At 72.1% G+C, this 22,369-nt stretch overlaps 1 protein-coding gene across 1 annotated transcript; it reads left to right on the forward strand.

The window, feature by feature from the left end:
* The first annotated feature begins 489 nt into the window (after positions 1-489).
* On the forward strand, positions 490-20,681 carry CTDP1 (CTD phosphatase subunit 1). The gene is made up of 14 exons (XM_054164028.1): positions 490-946; positions 2,515-2,598; positions 3,195-3,288; positions 3,672-3,800; positions 5,227-5,377; positions 10,009-10,099; positions 11,015-11,181; positions 11,866-11,944; positions 12,000-13,075; positions 14,591-14,732; positions 15,357-15,587; positions 18,311-18,470; positions 19,771-19,976; positions 20,514-20,681. The coding sequence occupies exons 1-14, from the start codon at positions 642-644 to the stop codon at positions 20,659-20,661; spliced, it is 3,063 nt and encodes a 1,020-aa protein (XP_054020003.1). The 5' UTR covers positions 490-641; the 3' UTR covers positions 20,662-20,681.
* The last annotated feature ends 1,688 nt before the right edge of the window (positions 20,682-22,369 follow it).

A 22,369-nucleotide genomic window follows, 5' to 3' on the forward strand; every position in this document is an offset into this window, starting at 1 on the left:
GGCTCCTGCACCTTCTCCGCAACCGCAGCTCCCCCCGGCCCGAGGCTCCTCCTGGCAGCCAGAGGCCGCTCCCGGCAGCCGCTCGGCCAGGCCGCGACGCTTCCCGCCCGCGGCGCCACTTCCGCTCCCGGCAGGCCCTGCGCGGCCCCGCCTGACCCCTCCCGGGAGCCGTAGTTCGCGCGGCGCGGCCCGGCCCCGCCTGACCCCTCTCGGGACCCGTAGTTCGCGCGGCCCGGCCCCGCCTGACCCCTCTCGGGACCCGTAGTTCGCGCGGCGCGGCCCGGCCCCGCCTGACCCCTCTCGGGACCCGTAGTTCGCGCGGCGCGGCCCCGGAAAGGCGCTGGGAGCGCGGCAGGGGCGCGCCGGGGACTGCTCCGCGGCCTGCTCCGCTCCGCTCCGTTCCGTTCCCTCCGCTCCTGCTCCTTCCCCTTCCTCACCCCCGCGCGGCGCGGGCCGGGCGCGCCTGTGCCTCGAAGCGCGGCCGGCAGCCCCGCGCCTGCGCGCAGCGGCCGTGACCTCGCTGCCGATCGGCGTCGCCGCCGGTGACTGTTGGGGCGACCCCAGCTTCCTGCGGGGCCCAGGCTGCGGCCCCGCCGCCGGGCCGCAGTGACGCACCCGCCCCTCCGCGCCGCGCCGGAGCCATGGAGGGGCCGGCGGAGAGGGGCGGCGAGGCCGGCGCGGAGGGCACGGCGGGGGTGATCACGGAGATCCGGGCGCCGGGCCCGCGGCCGCTGCGGCTGCTGGAGTGGAAGGTGTCGGTGGGGACGGCGGTGCAGATCGGGTCGGTGCTGGCGCTGTGCGCGCCCCTGCCGCCCGCCCCGCCGCCGGCCTCCGGCGGCGCCAGCGGCCGGCCGCAGCGGCCGGGCCCGGAGCGCAAGCTGAAGGCGGAGCGGCCTGGCGTGGTGCGGGAGCTGTGTGCGCGGCCCGGACAGGTCATCGCGCCCGGGTGAGTGCCGGCGGCCCGCGGAGCTGGCACCGGCCGCAGGGGTCGCGGTGCCTCTCCCCGCGCCCGGCCTGCCCGGAGGGACGGCGGCCCTGGGGCCCCTGGGGCCGCCGCTGGCTCCTGGGCTCCCCGGGGTAGCCGGCCTGGAGCGGCAGCCCTGCCCCGGCCGTGAGCTCCGCTGCCCCCTCGGGCGGAGCCTGCAGCCCTGCTGCCCCCCGGCTCGGCAGAGCCCTCCCGCCGCAGCTTCGGACCGGGGCAGGCAGCCGGGCAGGGGGGGAGGCAGCCGGGCAGGGGGGGCAGGCAGCCGGGCAGGGGGGCAGGCAGCCGGGCAGGGGGGGAGGCAGCCGGGCAGGGGGGGAGGCGGCCGGGCAGGGGGGGAGGCGGCCGGGCAGGGGGGCAGGCGGCCGGGCAGGGGGGGAAGCAGCCGGGCAGGGGGGCAGGCGGCCGGGCAGGGGGGCAGGCGGCCGGGCAGGGGGGGAGGCGGCCGGGCAGGGGGGCAGGCGGCCGGGCAGGGGGGCAGGCGGCCGGGCAGGGGGGGCAGGCGGCCGGGCAGGGGGAGGCAGCCGGGCAGGGGGGCAGGCGGCCGGGCAGGGGGGCAGGGGGGCAGGCGGCCGGGCAAGGGGGGGAGGCGGCCGGGCAGGGGGGCAGGCGGCCGGGCAGGGGGGCAGGGGGGCAGGCGGCCGGGCAAGGGGGGGAGGCGGCCGGGCAGGGGGGCAGGCGGCCGGGCAGGGGGGCAGGGGGGCAGGCGGCCGGGCAGGGGGGCAGGCGGCCGGGCAGGGGGGCAGGGGGGCAGGCGGCCGGGCAGGGGGGGCAGGCGGCCGGGCAGGGGGAGGCAGCCGGGCAGGGGGGCAGGCGGCCGGGCAGGGGGAGGCGGGGGGCGGTTGCTGGTCTCGGGGCTGGGGTCTTGGCCGGGAGCTGTGCCTGGAGGTGCTGCTGGCTGCAGCCCGGGCGCGATCCCCTTCCCCGCGCAGGGCGGCAGCTCCGGCAGGGCTGGGGCGCAGTGGGGGCAGGGCAGGCAGCGCGGGGGGCCCGGCTCGGCCCGGCTCGGCCCGGCTCGGCTGGTGGCGTTCCCCTGGGGCCGTGCCGCGCAGGGGGGCAGTGCCGGGGGGGTCCTCGTCGGCACCACGGCCCAGGGGGGGCTCTGCCGGCTGGAGGGCAGGGCAGCTGCTGAGCTCTGTGCCCAGGGCTGCTGGGGGGGGAGGAGAGGGGCTGGGGGGGGGAGGAGAGGGGCTAGGGGCAGAAGGAGAGGGGCTGGGGGGGGAGGAGAGGGGCTGGGGGCAGAAGGAGAGGGGCTGGGGGGGGAGGAGAGGGGCTAGGGGCAGAAGGAGAGGGGCTGGGGGGGGGAGGAGAGGGGCAGCCAGGCCTGCTCTGGGTGATCTCTGCTTTGGCTGCCCTGGGGCTGGGAGCTGGCAGCAGTCTGCAGCCCTCTGCCTGCTGGGTGACTGCCCCAGGCCTGGGGCACAGCCCAGTGCCAGGGGGGCTGCCACTCACTGGGCCCCCAGGCGGCAGGGGCTGTGCCCTGGGCTGTGCCAGGCTGCAGCAGGGAGGGCAGTGCCCTCTGTCTCTTGCAGGGGTGTCCTGGTGAGGCTGGAGGGCTGCAGCCACCCGGTGGTGATGAAAGGACTCTGTGCAGAGTGTGGCCAGGACCTGACCCAGTGAGTGCTGTGCTTGCTCAGCCCCAAGCCCTTCCCCTGGCCTGGCTCCAGCCCCCCTCAGCCAAAGTCCCTCTGCAGCCTTCCTGCAGGATGCCTTCAGGGGCTGGCAGCAGCTCTGAGGTGCCCCTGGAGCCTTCTCCTCTGCAGGCTGCACAGCCCCAGCTCCCTCAGCCTGTGCTCCCAGCAGAGCTGCTGCAGCCCTGGCAGCAGCCTTGTGGCCTCCCCTGGGCTCTCTGCAGCAGCTCTGTGTCCTGCTGCTGCTGGGGACAGCAGGGCTGGGGGCAGGATCCTGGGTGCCCTGCCCTGGGTGCCCCTGCTGTGGCAGGGGGCTTGGGGTGGTCCCTGCCAGCCTCTGCCCTCCTGGGCCTGTGGTGTCCCTGCCCTGGAGGTTGTCTGAGCTCTGGGTGCAGCCACAGCCCTGCCCTGCTGCTGCTGTCCCAGGCCGCCCTGGAGGCCCCCTGGGGGCTTGCAGTGCAGTCAGCTGGGGTCTGGGGGCGCCCCGCCCCGGCCCGGCCCCGCCCCGCCCCCGCCCCGCCCCGCCCCGGCCCCGCCCCGCCCCGCGCCGCGCCGCTGATGCTGTCCCCCGCGGCCGGCAGGATCGGCAGCAGGAACGGGAGGCAGAGCGTGGCCCTGTCCACAGCCACCGTGTCCATGGTGCACAGCGTGCCGGAGCTGAAGGTCAGCTCTGAGGTGAGACCCTGACGCCCCTCCCCCGCTCCTGCCTCCCTGCAGCCCAGCCCCCCTGCCCCCCTGCCCCCCTGCCCCCCTGCCCCCTCCCCAGCTGCCCCTGCCCTGGCGCTCCCCCTGGCTGTGCCGAGCACCCCTGGCCGGTGGCAGTGAGCCCAGGGCAGTGCCGGGGGGGCAGGGGGCTGGCTGGCAGCCCGTGCCAGGGCTGTGCCAGGGCAGTGCCAGGGCAGTGCCCCTGAGGCAGGCTGTGCCAGGGCAGTGCCCCTGAGGCAGGCTGTGCCAGGGCAGTGCCCCTGAGGCAGGCTGTGCCAGGGCTGTGCCAGGGCTGTGCCCCTGAGGCAGGCTGTGCCAGGGCAGTGCCCCTGAGGCAGGCTGTGCCCGGGCAGCAAGCGGAGCAGCTGGGCAGGGAGGATCAGCAGCGCCTGCACCGCAGCCGCAAGCTGGTGCTGATGGTGGACCTGGACCAGACCCTGATCCACACCACGGAGCAGCACTGCCAGCAGATGTCCAACAAGGTGAGGCTGGGGCTGGGCCTGGCACGGGCAGGGCCTGGGGGCACCTTGCAGCCTGGCACGGGCAGGGCCTGGGGGCACCTTTCAGCCTGGCACAGGCAGGGCCTGGGGGCACCTTGCAGCCTGGCACGGGCAGGGCCTGGGGGCACCTTGCAGCCTGGCACAGGCAGGGCCTGGGGGCACCTTGCAGCCTGGCACAGGCAGGGCCTGGGGGCACCTTGCAGCCTGGCACAGGCAGGGCCTGGGGGCACCTTGCAGCCTGGCACAGGCAGGGCCTGGGGGCACCTTGCAGCCTGGCACAGGCAGGGTTTCCAGCTCTGTTTCCCTTCCTGTGCAGTTCACAAGCTGAGGGCTCAGGACTGAGCCCTTTGTTCCCTGCAGGCCTGAGGTGCCCATGGTGAGCCCTGGGGGTGCCCATGGTGAGCCCTGGGGGTGCCCATGGTGAGCCCTGGGGGTGCCCATGGTGAGCCCTGCAGAGGAGAAGGCTCCAGGGGCACCTCAGAGCTGCTGCCAGCCCCTGAAGGCATCCTGCAGGAAGGCTGCAGAGGGACTTTGGCTGAGGGGGGCTGGAGCCAGGCCCAGGGGCAATGGTTTGGAGCTGAGGCAGAGCAGGCTCAGGCTGCAGCTGAGGAAGAAGCTCTTCAGTGCCAGGCTGCTGAGGCTCTGGCACAGGCTGCCCAGGGAGGCTGTGGCTGCCTCCTGCCTGGGGGTGCTGCAGGCCAGGCTGGATGAGGCCCTGAGCAGCTGAGCCTGGCTGAGAGCTGTCCCTGGGCATGGGGGGAGGTTGGAGCAGAGCTCTGAGCTGCCCCCAGCCTGAGCCCCTCTGGGGCTGGTCTCTGAGCTCCCTGCAGGTTTCCCCCAGGCTGCTTCCAGCCCTGAGCCTCTCACTGGAACTGGCCTCAGCCAGGACCTGCTCAGCCCTGCAGCTCCCTGCGGGGCTCCACACAAGCCAGCTGGGCTGTGCCCCCTCCAGCCCCCCTCTGTGGCACACAGGGGGGGCACAGAGCCCTGCTGGGGGGCACAGAGCCTGCTGGGGGGGCACAGAGCCTGCTGGGGGGCACAGAGCCTGCTGGGGGGCACAGAGCCTGCTGGGGGGGCTCAGCCCTGCTGGGGGGCACAGAGCCTGCTGGGGGGCTCAGCCCTGCTGGGGGGCACAGAGCCTGCTGGGGGGCTCAGCCCTGCTGGGGGGGCTCAGCCCTGCTGGGGGGCACAGAGCCTGCTGGGGGGGCTCAGCCCTGCTGGGGGCTCAGCCCTGCTGGGGGGCACAGAGCCTCCTGGGGGGGCTCAGCCCTGCTGGGGGCTCAGCCCTGCTGGGGGGCTCAGCCCTGCTGGGGGCTCAGCCCTGCTGGGGGGCTCAGCCCTGCTGGGGGCTCAGCCCTGCTGGGGGGCTCAGCCCTGCTGGGGGCTCAGCCCTGCTGGTCTCTTGCAGGGCATCTTCCACTTCCAGCTGGGCCGTGGGGAGCCCATGCTGCACACCAGGCTGAGGCCTCACTGCAAGGAGTTCCTGGAGAAGATTGCCAAGCTGTATGAGCTGCATGTCTTCACCTTTGGCAGCAGGCTCTATGCACACACCATTGCAGGTGAGTCCTGCTGCATGCCTGCATGTCTGCAGCAGCCTCTGCATGCCCAGCCCAGCCCAGCCCTGCCCAGCCCAGCCCTGCCCAGCCCTGCCCTGCCCTGCCCTGCCCTGCCCTGCCCCCTGCCCAGCCCAGCCCTGCCCAGCCCTGCCCAGCCCAGCCCTGCCCAGCCCTGCCCAGCCCAGCCCTGCCCTGCCCAGCCCAGCCCAGCCCAGCCCTGCCCAGCCCAGCCCTGCCCTGCCCAGCCCAGCCCAGCCCTGCCCCCAGCCCAGCCCTGCCCAGCCCAGCCCAGCCCTGCCCCCAGCCCAGCCCTGCCCAGCCCAGCCCTGCCCTGCCCAGCCCAGCCCAGCCCTGCTCCCAGCCCAGCCCTGCCCCCAGCCCAGCCCTGCCCAGCCCAGGCTGCTGCCCCCAGCCCTGCCCAGCCCAGGCTGCTGCCCCCAGCCCTGCCCAGCCCAGGCTGCTGCCCCCAGCCCTGCCCAGCCCAGGCTGCTGCCCCCAGCCCTGCCCAGCCCAGCCCTGCCCTGCCCAGCCCAGGCTGCTGCCCCCAGCCCTGCCCAGCCCAGGCTGCCTCATTTCAGACCTCCTCCTGCTGTTTCCCATCTCCCTTCCCTGTTTCCCTGCTGGGGGTCAGAGGCAGCAGCCCCTGGGGGGTCCAGCACTGCCCCTCAGCTGCATGGGCAGCAGCAGCTGCAGCCACAGCAGCAGCATGAGAGCAGGCAGCAGGCTGAGGGAGCTGCCTCTGCCCCCCTCTGCTTGGCCAGTGCTGGGATCTCCAGCTGCAGGGGGACAGGGAGCTGCTGGGGAGGGGACAGCAGAGGGCTGAGGAGGTGCTGTGGGGTCTGGAGCCCCTCTGACACATCCAGAACCCATGGGCTGGGGGTGCTGAGCCTGCAGAGGAGCAGCCTGAGGGGCATCTGAGCAGTGCTGGGTGGCAAGAGGCTGGCACCAGGCTGGGGCCAGTGGTGCCCAGGGGCAGGCCAAGGGGCACAGGGCACAGACTGGGGCATCAGAGGTTGATCTGAGCATGAGGAGGATCCTCTGCAGCTGAAGGGAGGCAGAGCCTGCAGCAGGCTGCCCAGGGGGCTGTGGAGCCTCCTGCTCTGCAGCCCTCCCAGCCCCACCTGGCAGGCTGTGGCTGCCCTGCCCTGGCAGGGGGCTGGGCTGGGGGACCTCCAGAGGTCCCTGCCAGTCCTGCTCCCCCTGCCTGGGGTAACTGCTGGCTGAGCTGTCAGCCCCTGGCTTGGACAGCAGCTCTCTGAGCTGGGTGAGGAACTGGCTGGAGGCTGAGCCCAGGGAGTGGTGGTGAATGGTGCCACAGCCAGCTGGCAGCCAGGCACCAGTGCTGTGCCCCAGGGAGCAGTGCTGGGCCCTGTGCTCTTTAACATCTTCATTGATGATCTGGATGAGGGCATCGAGTCAGTCAGCAGCAAGTCTGCAGATGGCACCAAGCTGGGGGCAGATGTTGGTCAGTCAGAGGGCAGAAGGGCTCTGCAGAGGGACCTTGCCAGGCTGGGCAGATGGGCAGAGCCCAACAGGATGGCATTCAACAAGTGCCAGGGGCTGCACTTTGGCCACACCAACCCCAGGCAGAGCTACAGGCTGGGGGCAGAGTGGCTGAGAGCTGCCAGACAGAGAGGGACCTGGGGGTGCTGATTGACAGCTGCCTAAACATGAGCCAGCAGTGTGCCCAGGGGGCCAAGAGGGCCAGTGGCATCCTGGCCTGCATTAGGGACAGTGTGGCCAGCAGGAGCAGGGAGGTCATTGTGCCCCTGTACTCTGCATTGGTTAGGCCACACCTTGAGTCCTGTGTCCAGTTCTGGGCCCCTCAGTTTAGGAAGGACATCGAGACTTGAAGGTGTCCAGAGAAGGGCAACAAGGCTGGGGAGAGGCCTTGAGCACAGCCCTGTGAGGAGAGGCTGAGGAAGCTGGGGTTGCTTAGCCTGGAGAAGAGGAGGCTCAGGGGAGACCTCATTGCCCTCTACAACTACCTGAAGGGAGGTTGTAGCCAGGAGGGGGTTGGTCTCTTCTCCCAGGCAAGCAGCAGCAGAACAAGAGGACACAGTCCCAGGCTGTGCCAGGGGAGGTTTAGGCTGGAGGTGAGGAGAAAGTTCTTCACTGAGAGTCGTTCCCATTGGGGGGTGGTGGAGTCCCCATCCCTGGAGGGGTTCAGGGCAGATTGGATGTGGTGCTTGGTGCCATGGGCTAGTTGTGAGGTCTGTGGTGACAGCTTGGACTCAATGATCCTTGGGGTCTCTTCCAACCTTAGTTACTGTGAGGCTGTGAACTGTGTGCACAGACAGAGGCACAGCACCAAGGTGGGTTGTGGGGAAGGCCTCTGAGGCCTCCCAGCAAAGGAGGTTTGGCAGCCACAGGTCCCTGGGCAGCAGCTCCCCAGCTGTGTGCTGCAGCTGCCTGCAGGAGCCCAGCTCTGGCAGGGGCTGCAGGGGGCTGCAGAGCTTAGCAGGACCTTGTGGCACAGAGTGGGGGCTGGGGCAGCCTGGGGGCCACATCCTGCCCTCTGCCCCCAGGGGACACTTGGTGGCACTGCTGGCCCCGGGGTGGCTCGGGGAGCTGCTGGGGGGCTGCTGCCTGCCCCCAGGGTCCCCCTGCTGCAGCAGCTCTGCTGGGAGCACAGGCTGAGGGAGCTGGGGCTGTGCAGCCTGCAGAGGAGAAGGCTCCAGGGGCACCTCAGAGCTGCTGCCAGCCCCTGAAGGCATCCTGCAGGAAGGCTGCAGAGGGACTTTGGCTGAGGGGGGCTGGAGCCAGGCCCAGGGGCAATGGTTTGGAGCTGAGGCAGAGCAGGCTCAGGCTGCAGCTGAGGAAGAAGCTCTTCAGTGCCAGGCTGCTGAGGCTCTGGCACAGGCTGCCCAGGGAGGCTGTGGCTGCCTCCTGCCTGGGGGTGCTGCAGGCCAGGCTGGATGAGGCCCTGAGCAGCTGAGCCTGGCTGGGAGCTGTCCCTGGGCATGGAGGGAGGTTGGAGCAGAGGAGCTCTGAGCAGCTGAGCCTGGCTGAGAGCTGTCCCTGGCCATGGAGGGAGGTTGGAGCAGAGGAGCTCTGAGCAGCTGAGCCTGGCTGGGAGCTGTCCCTGGGCATGGGGGGAGGTTGGAGCTGGATGATCTCTGAGGTCCCTTTGTGGCCACTCTCTGCTGCTCAGTGCAGCCCTGGCCCAGGCAGCTGTGCAGCTGTGCAGCTGTGCAGCTGTGCAGCTGTGCAGCTGTGTGCAGTCCCCTGCCTGCAGCTGTCTCAGTCCTGTGCCCAGGTCTGCCAGGGCCCCCTGCAGGGAGGCTGCCTCCAGCCTGCAGCATTGTTAAGCCTAGTGGGTGAGTGGAGGCTGAGCCTCTGCCCTTAGCTCCCTGCTGGGGGGGCCCTGGGCTGCCGCAGCTGCACTGCCCCAGGCCCCAGCAGCAGCCTGCCAGCGGAGGGCGCTGCAGGCCCCTGTCTCCCTGCCCCCCCCGTGGGCACAGCCAGCTGCCTGTAGCCTGGCAGCTGTCTCCAAGGAGCTCAGCTTGGGCCCTGCCCCCACAGCCACAGGGTGCTTGGAAGGGACCTCTGGAGCTCATCCAGCACAGCCCCCTGCCAGGGCAGGGCACAGGGCACAGGGCACAGGGCACAGCCAGCTGGGGGGGGTCTGCAGAGGAGGCCCCACAGCCTCCCTGGGCAGGCTGCTCCAGGCCTCCAGCAGCCTCACAGGCACTGAGGGTCTCCTGCCTGCACCTCCCAGCCCCTGGGAAGGCCAAGCTGCCCCAGAGCCTGCAGCTGGCTGGGAGGTGCCCCCAGGGCAGGGCCAGGACAGGGCTCCCAGAGCAGCCTCAGTGCTCCCCAGCAGAGCAGGGGGTGATGCCAGCTGCAGTGCCAGCCCAGGCAGAGCTGCCAGCTGAGCACCCCGGGTGCCAGCTTCTCCCTGTGCCCTGCTGCTGAGGGGGCACCCAGGGGCTGCTGCAGGCTCAGCCAGCTCAGCCTCACCCCTGGGCTCACAGGGGGCGGCCAGAGAGGTCCCCTGGGGCCCAGGGGGTGCTGGTTGCTGGGCCTGGATGGGTGAGCTGGACAGGTCCAGCCTGGCACCTGCCAGGGCAGGAGCTCCACCCAGCTCTGGCCCACCCTGTGCCAGCTGTGGGGAGGCTGCTCCACAGCCCTGGGGCAGAGGGGGCTCAGAGGAGCCCCCAGCTGCAGGCAGCCACCTCTGGAGAGGGCTGGCAGTGGCACAGGTCCCCTGCAGCTGCCAGCTGCTGCCCCCCAGCTGCTGCCCCCCAGCTGCTGCCCCCCAGCTGCTGCCCCCCAGCTGCTGCCCCCCCAGCTGCTGCCCCCCTGCCAGCCTGCCCCCCCCAGCTGCTGCCCCCCTGCCAGCCTGCCCCCCCCTGCCAGCCTGCCCCCCAGCTGCTGCCCCCCTGCCAGCCTGCCCCCCAGCTGCTGCCCCCCAGCTGCTGCCCCCCAGCCCCTGCCCCCCAGCTGCTGCCCCCCAGCCCCTGCCCTGCTCCCGGGCGGGTGCTGCCCTGGGGCCTGCGGTGGGGTCCTGAGCTTTGGCCCCGCTGCAGCAGCCCCCTGCAGGAGCCCCACAGGGCTCCCTGTGCCCTGAGCTGGGGGTGAGAGGGGAGCCCCGGCCCTGGGCCTGAGCTGGGGCTGCTTGACCCTGCCAGGCTTCCTGGACCCCGAGAAGAAGCTGTTCTCCCACCGGATCCTGTCGCGGGACGAGTGCATCGACCCCTTCTCCAAGACAGGCAACCTCAGGTGGGGCTGGGGGCCTGGCAGGGGGCAGGCCCGCGGGGGCACCCCTGGGGCACCCCTGGGGCACCCCTGGGGGCGCCAGGGGCGTTGCTGTCTCCATGCTGGAGCTGGCTGGGGCTGCCCCTCGGGGGAGCTCCACAGCAGTGCAGCAGGGGCAGTGCTGCCCTTGGGGCAGTGAGCCACAGCTGGGCCAGGGAAGGGGCTGGGGGGGCCACAGAGCCAGGGATGGGGCTGGGGTGGGGGACCTGGGGGGGCCACAGAGCCAGGGAAGGGGCTGGGGTGGGGGACCTGGGGGGGGGGGTCACAGAGCCAGGGAAGGGGCTGGGGTGGGAGGAGCTGGTGGGGTCACAGAGCCAGGGATGGGGCGGGGGTGGGGGACCTGGGGGGGCCACAGAGCCAGGGATGGGGCTGGGGTGGGAGGAGCTGGGGGGGTCACAGAGCCAGGGATGGGGCTGGGGTGGGGGACCTGGGGGGGCCACAGAGCCAGGGATGGGGCTGGGGGGGTCACAGAGCCAGGGATGGGGCTGGGGTGGAGGACCTGGGGGGGCCACAGAGCCAGGGAAGGGGCTGGGGTGGGGGACCTGGGGGGGCCACAGAGCCAGGGATGGGGCTGGGGTGGGAGGAGCTGGGGGGGGGGTCACAGAGCCAGGGATGGGGCTGGGGTGGGGGACCTGGGGGGGCCACAGAGCCAGGGAAGGGGCTGGGGTGGGAGGAGCTGGGAGGGCACTGAAGCACAGAGTGGTTTAGGTCGGAAGGGATTGCAGAGCTCATCCAGTTCCAAGCCCCTGCCGCAGGCAGGGACCCCTGCCCCCAGCCCAGGCTGCTCAGGCACACAGCCTGCCCTGCAGAGCCCCAGAGCAGAGCCCCCGCGCAGCCCCTGCGGGCCCTGCCCGGCTCAGGGTGCCCTCTGTGCCCCAGGGACCTCTTCCCCTGCGGGGACTCCATGGTCTGCATCATCGACGACCGGGAGGACGTCTGGAAGTTCGCCCCCAACCTGATCACGGTCAAGAAGTACGTCTACTTCCAGGGCATCGGCGACATCAACGCGCCCCCTGCCGCCAGGGACCCCCACGGCAAGAGGAGAGGTAACTCTGGGTGGGCTGCCGGCAGGGGGCAGCCCCAGCCTGCAGCACCAGGGCTGGGAGGGACCCCAAGGCTCAGCCAGCCCCACGGCCAGGGACACCTCACCCCACAGCTGGCTGCTCACAGCCACCTCCAGCCTGGCTGCAAACACCTCCAGGCAGGAGGCTGCCACCACCTCCCTGGGCAGCCTGTGCCAGGCTCTCACCACCCTCCTGGGCAACAACTTCTTCCTCACAGCCAAGCTCCATCTCCCCACTTCTAGTGCTGCTCCAGCCCCCCCAGTCCTGTCCCTCCCTGACACCCCAGAGCAGAGGGGCAGGATCCTCTCCCTCCACCTCTGGCAATGGGCACTGGCAGCCCAGAAGGCCAAGGGCAGCTCAGCTGCTTCTGGGCTGCCAGTGCCCATTGCTGGCTCCCTGTCCCAGGCCTGATTCCTGCCCCCCTCAGAGGTGTCCCAGACCCCCATCCCTCCGCCTGCACAACCCCAACTCCCTCAGTCTGTGCTCACAGCAGAGCAGCTCCAGCCCTCTGCTCCTCCTCCTGGCCCTGCTCTGGACACCTCCACAGAGGCTCCAGAACTGGACCCAGAGCCAGGCTCCAAACCAACCAAGCCTCACCCCAGCCCCCCCAGTGCCCCCCAGCCAGCAGCCCTGTCCATATCTGCTTCCCTCTGTCCTGTGCCTCAGCAAACCACTCCCCGAGGGCAGAGGCCCTGGAGCCGGCGCCGGCAGCGCCCCGGGACGGGGAGGAGGTGCGGAGCGCGGCGTGCGCGGAGGAGCAGAGCAACGGCCTGGGCAGGGCCCCCCCGGGACTGCTGCAGGGCCAACGGCAGCGGCGCGGCCGGCGCGGAGAGCCCCGCCCGGGAGGCGCACCCCGCGGAGGCGCCGGGCGCTCAGCACCCCGCGGGCGCCGCTCAGCACCCCGCGGGCGCCGCTCAGCACCCCGCGGGCGCCGCTCAGCACCCCGCGGGCGCCGCTCAGCACCCCGCGGGCGCCGCTCAGCACCCGGCGGGCGCCGGCGGCCGGCACAGGACGGAGGGCGATGCCCCGGAGCCGCCGGACGGAGCGGCAGGGCGGCAGCGCCGCGGCCGGGCGGGAGGCGACTTGGACTTCGAGCTGTCCAGCGACAGCGAGAGCGAGGCGGGCGCGGACCCCGGCGGCCGCCCCCCGAGCGCGGACCCCGGCGGCCGCCCCCCGAGCGCGGACCCCGGCGGCCGCCCCCCCGCCCTGCCCGGCAGCGAGGGCAGGAGGAGCTGGAGGAAAGCCAAAGAGCCCCTGCGGGAGGGCAGCGGCGGGGAGCAGAACGAGGGGGAGCTGCGGGGGGGGCTGGCCGACCGGGGCGGCGAGCCCGAGGCCCCGGGCAGCGCCAGCGGCCGTCGGGGAGCGGGGCCGGGGGAGGGCGAGCCCGAGGAGGAGGAGGAGGAGGAGGGCGAGCAGGGCGAGGCGCTGTCGGAGCTCGGGAACGGCTGCGCCGACAAGAAGGAGGCGGAGACGGAGTCGCAGAACAGCGAGCAGTCCGGCATCACCATGGGCGAGTCGCTGGACCAGAGCGTGGGCGAGGAGGAGGAGGAGGAGGACACCGACGACGACGACCACCTGATCCACCTGGAGGAGATCCTGGCGCGGGTGCACTCCGACTACTACCGGCGCTACGACCGCTTCCTGCGGCGGGAGACCCCCGAGCCCCCCGACATCCGCCGCATCGTGCCCGAGCTGCGCAGCCGGGTGCTGGCCGACGTCACCATCCTCTTCTCGGGGCTCTACCCGACCAACTTCCCGGTGGAGCGCACCCGCGAGCACTACCACGCCACGGCGCTGGGCGCCAAGGTGGTCACCAGCCTGCTGCCCGGCGCCGACGCCGCGGCCCGGGCCACGCACCTCATCGCCGCCCGCACCGGTGGGTGCCCCGCGGCGCGGCCCCGGGGAGCGGCTCCCGGCCCCCCGCCAGCCTCTGCCCGCCCCCGGCCCTCTGCCAGCCTCTGTCCGCCCCCGGCCCCCCGCCAGCCTCTGCCCGCCCCCGGCCCCCCGCCAGCCTCTGTCGGCCCCCGGCCCCCCGCCAGCCTCTGCCCGCCCCCGGCCCCCCGCCAGCCTCTGCCCGCCCCCGGCCCTCTGCCCGCCTCTGCCAGCCTCTGCCAGCCCCCAGTCCCTCCCCAGCCTCTGCCAGCCCCTCGCCAGCCTCTGCCCGCCCCTAGCCCCCCGGCCCCCCGCCAGCCTCTGCCCGCCCCTAGCCCCCCGGCCCCCCGGCAGCCTCTGCCCGCCCCCGGCACTCTGCCCGCCTCTGCCAGCCTCTGCCAGCCTCTGCCAGCCCCCAGTCCCTCCCCAGCCTCTGCCAGCCCCTCGCCAGCCTCTGCCCGCCCCTAGTCCCCCGGCCCCCCGCCAGCCTCTGCCAGCCCCCAGCCCCTCGCCAGCCTCTGCCAGCCCCCAGTCCCTCCCCGGTCCTCTGCCAGCCTCTGCCAGCCCCCAGTCCCTCCCCAGCCTCTGCCCGCCCCCGGCCCCCCGGCAGCCTCTGCCAGAGGGAGGTTCTCGGGGCTTGCCGGGGGGCAGGTCAGAGCAGATGGGGCAGGGGCTGAGGGGTGGGGGCTGGGCTGGAAGTCACCTTCATGGTCACAGAGTCACAGAAGGGGTTGGGTTGGAAGGGACCTCGAAGCTCATCCAGCCCCAAGCCCCTCCATGGGCAGGGACCCCTCCCACCTGCCCAGGCTGCTGCAGGCCTCACCCAGCCTGGCTCTGCCCCCCCGAGTGGCTGGGTGTGGGGTGAGGCTGGGGGGGCAGAGGGTGCCACGGGGTCAGCCCTAGGGAAGTGCTTGCAGGGGCTGGGTGCCTGCAGGCACTGCCGGGCAGGGGGCTGGGAGGTGTCCCTGGGCAGGGGGCTGGGAGGTGTCCCTGGGCAGGGGGCTGGGAGGTGTCCCTGGGCAGGGGCTGGGAGGTGTCGCTGGGCAGGGGGCTGGGAGGTGTCCCTGGGCAGGGGGCTGGGAGGTGTCCCTGGGCAGGGGGCTGGGAGGTGTCCCTGGGCAGGGGCTGGGAGGTGTTCCTGGGCAGGGGGCTGGGAGGTGTCCCTGGGCAGGGGCTGGGAGGTGTCCCTGGGCAGGGGGCTGGGAGGTGTCCCTGGGCAGGGGGCTGGGAGGTGTCCCTGGGCAGGGGCTGGGAGGTGTCCCTGGGCAGGGGCTGGGAGGTGTCTCTGGGCAGGGGGCTGGGAGGTGTCCCTGGGCAGGGGGCTGGGAGGTGTCCCTGGGCAGGGGCTGGGAGGTGTTCCTGGGCAGGGGCTGGGAGGTGTCCCTGGGCAGGGGGCTGGGAGGTGTTCCTGGGCAGGGGGCTGGGAGGTGTCCCTGGGCAGGGGCTGGGAGGTGTCCCTGGGCAGGGGCTGGGAGGTGTCCCTGGGCAGGGGCTGTGGTGATGTGGAGCTTGGCTGCAGGCACGGAGAAGGTGAGGCAGGCTCAGGACTGCAAAGACCTCCACGTGGTGAACCCTGACTGGCTGTGGAGCTGCCTGGAGCGCTGGGACAAGGTCGAGGAGCAGCTCTTCCCCCTGAAGGATGACTACATCAAAACACACAGGTGGGGGCAGGGGGGCTGTCAGCTCCCTCCCACCCCAGCCCCTTCCCTGGCCCTGTGCCCTCCCAGCTCCCTCCCACCCCAGCCCCTTCCCTGGCCCTGTGCCCTCCCAGCTCCCTCCCACCCCAGCCCCTTCCCTGGCTCTGTGCCCTCCCAGCTCCCTCCCACCCCAGCCCCTTCCCTGGCTCTGTGCCCTCCCAGCTCCCTCCCACCCCAGCCCCTTCCCTGGCTCTGTGCCCTCCCAGCTCCCTCCTACCCCAGCCCCTTCCCTGGCCCTGTGCCCTCCCAGCTCCCTCCCACCCCAGCCCCTTCCCTGGCCCTGTGCCCTCCCAGCTCCCTCCCACCCCAGCCCCTTCCCTGGCTCTGTGCCCTCCCAGCTCCCTCCCACCCCAGCCCCTTCCCTGGCTCTGTGCCCTCCCAGCTCCCTCCCACCCCAGCCCCTTCCCTGGCCCTGTGCCCTCCCAGCTCCCTCCCACCCCAGCCCCTTCCCTGGCCCTGTGCTCTCCCAGCTCCCTCCCACCCCAGCCCATCCCATGGCTGAGCCCTCAGAGCCACTCTGTCTCACTCTGGTTCTATCTCTGCTTTTGAAGGCCTGAAGCCTTTTCTTGTGCTCTTCTTGCCCCCCAGGGAGAGCAGCCCTGCCACCTTCCCTGAGGCTCCCAGCAGCTTCCAGACAGCTCTGTTCCACCCCACCCCCATCCACCCCCGGAGCCAGCCTGGCCCCGAGGTCCGGCTCTACGACCCCACCACGGGCAAGCTGATCAGGAAGGGAGCCCAGCCCCCGGGCCAGGCCCTCTTCCTGCAGGCTCCAGCTGCTGCCATCACCCTGCCAGGCCACGGGGAGCACTCCTCCTTCAGGTACCAGGGCTCCCTGAGCCACCCAGGGCTCCCTGAGCCACCCAGGGCTCCCTGAGCCAGCCAGAGCACCCTGAGCCAGCCAGGGCACCCTGAGCCACCCAGGGCACCCTGAGCCAGCCAGGGCTCCCTGAGCCAGCCAGAGCACCCTGAGCCACCCAGGGCACCCTGAGCCAGCCAGGGCTCCCTGAGCCAGCCAGGGCTCCCTGAGACACCCAGAGCACCCTGAGCCACCCAGGGCACCCTGAGCCACCCAGGGCACCCTGAGCCACCCAGGGCTCCCTGAGACACCCAGGGCTCCCTGAGCCAGCCAGGGCTCCCTGAGCCACCCAGGGCTCCCTGAGCCAGCCAGGGCACCCTGAGCCACCCAGGGCTCCCTGAGCCAGCCAGGGCACCCTGAGCCAGCCAGGGCTCCCTGAGCCACCCAGGGCACCCTGAGCCAGCCAGAGCACCCTGAGCCACCCAGGGCTCCTGCAGCCAGCCAGGGCTCCCTGAGCCAGCCAGAGCACCCTGAGCCAGCCAGGGCTCCCTGAGCCAGCCAGGGCTCCCTGAGCCAGCCAGGGCACCCTGAGCCAGCCAGGGCTCCCTGAGCCACCCAGGGCACCCTGAGCCAGCCAGGGCACCCTGAGCCACCCAGGGCTCCTGCAGCCACCCAGGGCTCCCTGAGCCAGCCAGAGCACCCTGAGCCAGCCAGGGCTCCCTGAGCCACCCAGGGCTCCCTGAGCCAGCCAGAGCACCCTGAGCCATCCAGGGCACCCTGAGCCACCCAGGGCTCCCTGAGCCATCCAGGGCACCCTGAGCCAGCCAGAGCACCCTGAGCCATCCAGGGCTCCTGCAGCCAGCCAGGGCACCCTGAGCCACCCAGGGCTCCCTGAGCCAGCCAGAGCACCCTGAGCCAGCCAGGGCTCCTGCAGCCACCCAGGGCACCCTGAGCCACCCAGGGCACCCTGAGCCATCCAGGGCACCCTGAGCCAGCCAGGGCACCCTGAGCCAGCCAGGGCTCCCTGAGCCAGCCAGGGCTCCCTGAGCCACCCAGGGCACCCTGAGCCAGCCAGAGCACCCTGAGCCACCCAGGGCTCCCTGAGCCACCCAGGGCTCCTGCAGCCAGCCGTTTGTCTCTGGAAGCTGTGTGGGTGAGGGCTGGGTGGCACTGCAGCCTGGCAGGGGAGATAGGCAACAAGGACCTTGAGGCATAGAGACAGCAGCAGGAGCTGGGCAGCTGCCAGCTGGGCTGTCAGTGGTGCTGGGGGAGCAGAGCAGGGCTGAGTGTGTGCAGCAGTGCCAGGGCAGCTCAAGGGGGGGCTGATGCCTCAGGCCCTGCTCTGGGCACAGCAGGGTTGGTGCTGGGCCCAGGGGTGCCAGCAGCTGCAGTCAAGAGCTGTGCCCACGCCTGAGCCTCTTGGCTGCTTGGGAAGCTGTTAAACAGCTCAGGAGCAGGGCTCAGGAGCAGCAGGGCCTGGAGCCCTCAGGCTGCAGGGGAGCAGGGCCTGGAGCCCTCGGGCTGCAGGGGAGCAGCAGGGCCTGGAGCCCTCAGGCTGCAGGGGAGCAGGGCCTGGAGCCCTCGGGCTGCAGGAGCAGCAGGGCCTGGAGCCCTCGGGCTGCAGGAGCAGCAGGGCCTGGAGCCCTCGGGCTGCAGGGGAGCAGCAGGGCCTGGAGCCCTCGGGCTGCAGGGGAGCAGCAGGGGAGCAGCAGGGCCTGGAGCCCTCGGGCTGCAGGGGAGCAGCAGGGCCTGGAGCCCTCGGGCTGCAGGGGAGCAGCAGGGCCTGGAGCCCTCGGGCTGCAGGGGAGCAGCAGGGCCTGGAGCCCTCGGGCTGCAGGGGAGCAGCAGGGCCTGGAGCCCTCGGGCTGCAGGGGAGCAGCAGGGCCTGGAGCCCTCGGGCTGCAGGAGCAGCAGGGCCTGGAGCCCTCGGGCTGCAGGAGCAGCAGGGCCTGGAGCCCTCGGGCTGCAGGGGAGCAGGGCCTGGAGCCCTCGGGCTGCAGGGGAGCAGCAGGGCCTGGAGCCCTCGGGCTGCAGGGGAGCAGCAGGGCCTGGAGCCCTCGGGCTGCAGGGGAGCAGGGCCTGGAGCCCTCGGGCTGCAGGGGAGCAGCAGGGCCTGGAGCCCTCGGGCTGCAGGGGAGCAGCAGGGGAGCAGCAGGGCCTGGAGCCCTCGGGCTGCAGGGGAGCAGCAGGGCCTGGAGCCCTCGGGCTGCAGGAGCAGCAGGGGAGCAGCAGGGCCTGGAGCCCTCGGGCTGCAGGGGAGCAGCAGGGCCTGGAGCCCTCGGGCTGCAGGAGCAGCAGGGCCTGGAGCCCTCGGGCTGCAGGAGCAGCAGGGCCTGGAGCCCTCAGGCTGCAGGAGCAGCAGGGCCTGGAGCCCTCGGGCTGCAGGGGAGCAGCAGGGCCTGGAGCCCTCGGGCTGCAGGGGAGCAGCAGGGCCTGGAGCCCTCGGGCTGCAGGGGAGCAGCAGGGCCTGGAGCCCTCGGGCTGCAGGAGCAGCAGGGCCTGGAGCCCTCGGGCTGCAGGAGCAGCAGGGCCTGGAGCCCTCGGGCTGCAGGAGCAGCAGGGCCTGGAGCCCTCGGGCTGCAGGAGCAGCAGGGCCTGGAGCCCTCGGGCTGCAGGAGCAGCGCTGGGGGTGGTTGGCGCTGGAGGTGCCAGGCTCCCTGGGGCGGAGGCAGAGGTGCCCTGCAGCCCAGCCTGGCTGTCAGGACTCCTCTCCCTGCCAGCCCAGGCAGCCTGGTGCCCTTTGCAGGGTGGTGCAGCCCCAGCAGCAGCTGTTTGCAGAGGAGCTGGCGGCAGGGCAGGCCGGGGAGCAGGCAGCGCCCTGCAGGCGCAAGCGGCAGCCCAGCATGTCGGAGACCATGCCCCTGTACACCCTCTGCAGGGAGGAGCTGGAGAGCATGGACAGGGAGGTGAGTGCCAGCAGGGGCACAGCGCCAGCAGGGGCACAGTGCCAGCAGGGGCACAGTGCCAGCAGGGGCACAGGGGAGGGCCTGGGTAAAGTGGGGAGTGCAGACACGGGGAAGGATGGCACAGGGAGGAGGGTGGCACAGAGGGGAGGGTGGCACAGAGGGGAGGGTGGCACAGGGGGGAGGGTGGCACAGAGGGGAGGGTGGCACAGGGGGGAGGGTGGCACAGAGGGGAGGGTGGCACAGGGGGGAGCTGCCCTGGATCTCTGCAGCCCCCAGAGGGACTCCTGTGCCCTGTGCCAGCTGCAGCACAGAGGTGCAGCTGCTGAGGGGATGCACAGCTTGGGCCTGTCCCTGCAGTTTGCCAGCCTGGTGCCAAGGTGGGCACTGCCCTGGCCAGCAGGTGTCTGACAAGGCCAGGGGGGCCCAGTGCTTCCTCCACGTGCTGGGCACAGGTCCTGGTGCCCTCTGTGCCCGCAGCACTCTCTGCCTCAGTTGCTTTTCCTCCTGGCTCCTCCCTCCCTGCAGGCTGCAGGAGGGCACAGAGGGGCTCCCAGGTGACCCCTGCAGGGTGCCAGCTTCCAAGGGCAGGGACAGAGCTCCCTTGGCTCTCCTGCTTGTTTGGGGTCTCTGGCCCCAGGCAGAGGCTGGCAGTGCCAGCAGGAGGCAGCCAGCCACAGGCCCTTGGCTCTGGCTGCCTGCAGCAGCAGCCTGTGTGCAGCTCTCCAGCCCCGAGGGAAGCTGCACAGAGGCCTTCCAGTAGAGATCCTGGGGAGGGCTGCAGCAGGGCAAGGGAGCAGCCCCTGCCCCCTGCCCCCTGCCCCCTGCCCTGCCCAGGCCACAGCTGCAGGGCTGTGCTGCCCAGGGCAGGAGGATGCTGTCTGCTGTGCTCTGAGGGTGGCAGAGCCCTGGAGCAGGCTGCCCAGAGGGGCTCTGGAGGCATTCCCACCCCCCTGGCTGGGGGCCTGGGCTGGGTGGTCTCCAGAGGCCTCCTCCCCACTGTGGCTGTGATGTGCTCTGAGCCAGGAGAGGAGACTGCAGCAGCAGCTGGAGCTAACCCAGCCCTGGGCAGTGCTGGGGGGCTGCCCTGCCCTGCCCTGCCCTGCCCTGCCCTGCCCTGCCCTGCCCAGGGGGGCTGCCCTGCCCGGCCCTGCCCTGCCCTGCCCGGCCCTGCCCTGCCCAGGGGGGCTGCCCTGCCCTGCCCTGCCCTGCCCTGCCCTGCCCTGCCCGGCCCAGGGGGGCTCAGGGCAGCCCAGCAGTGGGGGGAGGCTGCCAGAGCTGCCCTGGCTCTGCTCCCTGGCAGGTGGACGACATCCTGGGGGAAGGCAGCGACGAGAGCGACAGCGAGAGAAAAAAGCCAGAGGAGGAAGGGGAGAAGCCAGAGCCTGGTGCAGCAGAGCCCCCGGGGCTGAGAGCAGAGCAGAGGCCTGGATCCTCCTCCTCCTCCTCATCCTCCTCCTCCTCAGCAGCTGCAGGCAGCGGAAGGAGCTCGGCGGGCAGCGTGCACAGGTAGGAGCTGCCCAGGGCCGGCGCAGCCTGGGCTGCTGTCCCCTGCTGTGCAGCGCTGCAGCCCTGCATGCAGCCACTGGCAGCCTGGCAGGGCCCTGCTGGCTGCAGCACTGGGGCTGGCTGCAGGAGAGGCTCAGCAATGTCTCTGGAGCACCAGGAGATCTCCAGGGGCACCTCAGAGCTGCTGCCAGCCCCTGAAGGCATCCTGCAGGAAGGCTGCAGAGGGACTTTGGCTGAGGGGGGCTGGAGCCAGGCCCAGGGGCAATGGTTTGGAGCTGAGGTGCTGGCAGCAGCTCTGAGGTGCCCCTGGAGCCTTCTCCTCTGCAGGCTGCACAGCCCCAGCTCCCTCAGCCTGTGCTCCCAGCAGAGCTGCTGCAGCCCTGGCAGCAGCCTTGTGGCCTCCCCTGGGCTCTCTGCAGCAGCTCTGTGTGCTGCTGCTGCTGGGGACAGCAGGGCTGGGGGCAGTGCTGCAGGAGGGGCCAGGGCAGGCAGCAGGGAGGGTCCCTGGGCTCAGGGCCTCCCTCTGCCGTGCTGCAGGGGTCACAAGCGCAAGCTGGAGGAGGAGGAGGATGGAGGTGGCAGTGACTCCAGCAAGGACTCCAGCAATGAGGATGAGGAGGGCAGCAGCTCTGAGGCAGACGAGATGGCAGCGGCCCTGGAGGCAGAGCTGAACGACTTCATCTGAGGAGGAGCTGGGGCCGGGGCCGGGGCCGGGGCCTGCCCTGCTGCTGCCCAGCCGGGAGCTGAGCCGCCCCCGGGGCGGAGCTCTGCGCAGCCGGCAGCTGGGGCAGGGCTTGGGCAGAGCTCTGCTTCAGGCTTTGGCTAAAGCAGATTCTGCTGCTGCACCCCAGGGGGCTGGGCCGAGGATTGTGCTGTGCCAAAGGCTGCAGGGGGCTCTGCAGGGGGCAGTGGCTGGGACCTGCCGAGCCGGGTGCCCTGTGCCCTGTGCCAGCCCAACCTCCTGGGCCTGAAGGCTTAGCCTGGGGCTGTGTGCAGCAGGGGCTCAGCTGCCAGCTCTGGGCCTCCACACCTGGCTCCCCCCTCGGCGCTGCTGCCAGGAGAGCCCCTCCCGTGCTGCCAGCGGTGCGGCACAGCCTGGTGCCCTGCAGTGCCCTGGGGGCAGCCCCTGGCCAGGAGCCTGCTGTACAGTTTTGTACATTCTCTTCCCCTGTCCCTCAGAGCAGATTTTGTTCTCTCCTTTAATAAAGTCTTTGTTTTGTAAGCCCCTGGTGCTGCTCCCTGCCCCCAGCAGGGGCACCGTGCCAGGGCCCTGCCCTGCGGGGAGGGTGGCTGAGGAGCTGCCCTGCTGGCACCTGCTGAGCTCCCTGCAGGGCTGCTGCGCTGCTGGGGCAGTCCTGAGGCTGGGCAGCTGCTGAGCAGGGAGCCTGGGCTGGCAGCTGGCAGCCTGCTGGCTCCCTGGGCACACAGCAGCTCCCTGCCGCCAGCAGAAGCTGCTGGCAGCCTCTTTGAACCTGGCAGGAGGCACTGCCTGAGTGCCCCAGGCTGGCACTGCCAGCAGGCAGCTCCCAGCCTGCCCTGGGCAGCTGCTGGCACTGCAGGAGCTGGGCTCAGGGAGGTGAGGAGGGTCCCTGGCAGGCTGCTGCTGGGGGCAGAACAAAGCTGAGCTGCAGCCTGCTGCAGTGCTGCAGCTGAGGGCACTGCTGGGGCATGCCAGGGGCAGTCTGCACCGTGGCTGGCACCTCCCTGTGGCCTGCCAAGGTGGTTCCCCTCCAGAGCTTTGGCTCAGGGCTGGCTGTGCCCTGAGCTCTCAGCCCCAGCTGGGGGAGTTCCTCTCCCTGCCAGTGGAGAAGCCTGGAAGGCTGAAAGTCCTTTGTGCCCACTCTGGGCACCCTGAGGGGCATGCACTCCCTGGCTGCCCTGGGCACCCTGAGGGGGGGACTTGCACCCCCTGGCTGCCCTGGCAGCTCCTGCTTGTGCTGCTGCTGGCTGTGCTGAGCAGTGCAGGCAGGACTCCTGCCCGGGCCCTGGCACAGCAGCCCTGCTCGCTCCTCGCCCTGCTCCTGCTCTGCCTCCTGCCGCTGCCAGCCGCTGGCACTGGCGAGGAGAAGAACTGCAGCAGCCTGCAGCTGGGCTCCTGCTCGGCCCTGCCCGAGCAGCAGCCCAGCCTGCAGCCTCTCTGCTGGGTGCCCTGCACGCACCCTGCCCGCTGCTGGCACCCAGGGAGCTCAGCTCTGCCGTGGTTTGGGTGCTGCACAGTGGCACTCGCGGCTGCCTGCAGCTGGCATCTCGCTGCCCTGCTGAGCTGAGAGGTCTCTTCCAGCCCTGCCCCTGGCTCTGTCTGCTGGGCAGGGAGCGGATCCCGGCACGGGAACACCACCCGGGGGGCGCAAGTCCCCTCCCCGGCCCCGGAGTCCGCCGCGGAAGCTCTGGAG

The sequence above is a fragment of the Dryobates pubescens genome, chromosome 9, assembly GCF_014839835.1.
Source record: "Dryobates pubescens isolate bDryPub1 chromosome 9, bDryPub1.pri, whole genome shotgun sequence".
In the NCBI taxonomy this organism is placed as follows: domain Eukaryota; kingdom Metazoa; phylum Chordata; class Aves; order Piciformes; family Picidae; genus Dryobates; species Dryobates pubescens.

What these genes read in the sequence shown, in the direction of transcription:
- CTDP1 (XM_054164028.1), top strand. Translation starts at nt 642, where the DNA reads ATGGAGGGGCCGGCGGAGAGGGGCGGCGAGGCCGGCGCGGAGGGCACG. An exon ending in TCCAAGACAGGCAACCTCAG is followed by an intron (nt 10,100 to 11,014) that starts GTGGGGCTGGGG and finishes TCTGTGCCCCAG; the next exon opens with GGACCTCTTCCCCTGCGGGG. An exon ending in TGGAGAGCATGGACAGGGAG is followed by an intron (nt 18,471 to 19,770) that starts GTGAGTGCCAGC and finishes GCTCCCTGGCAG; the next exon opens with GTGGACGACATCCTGGGGGA.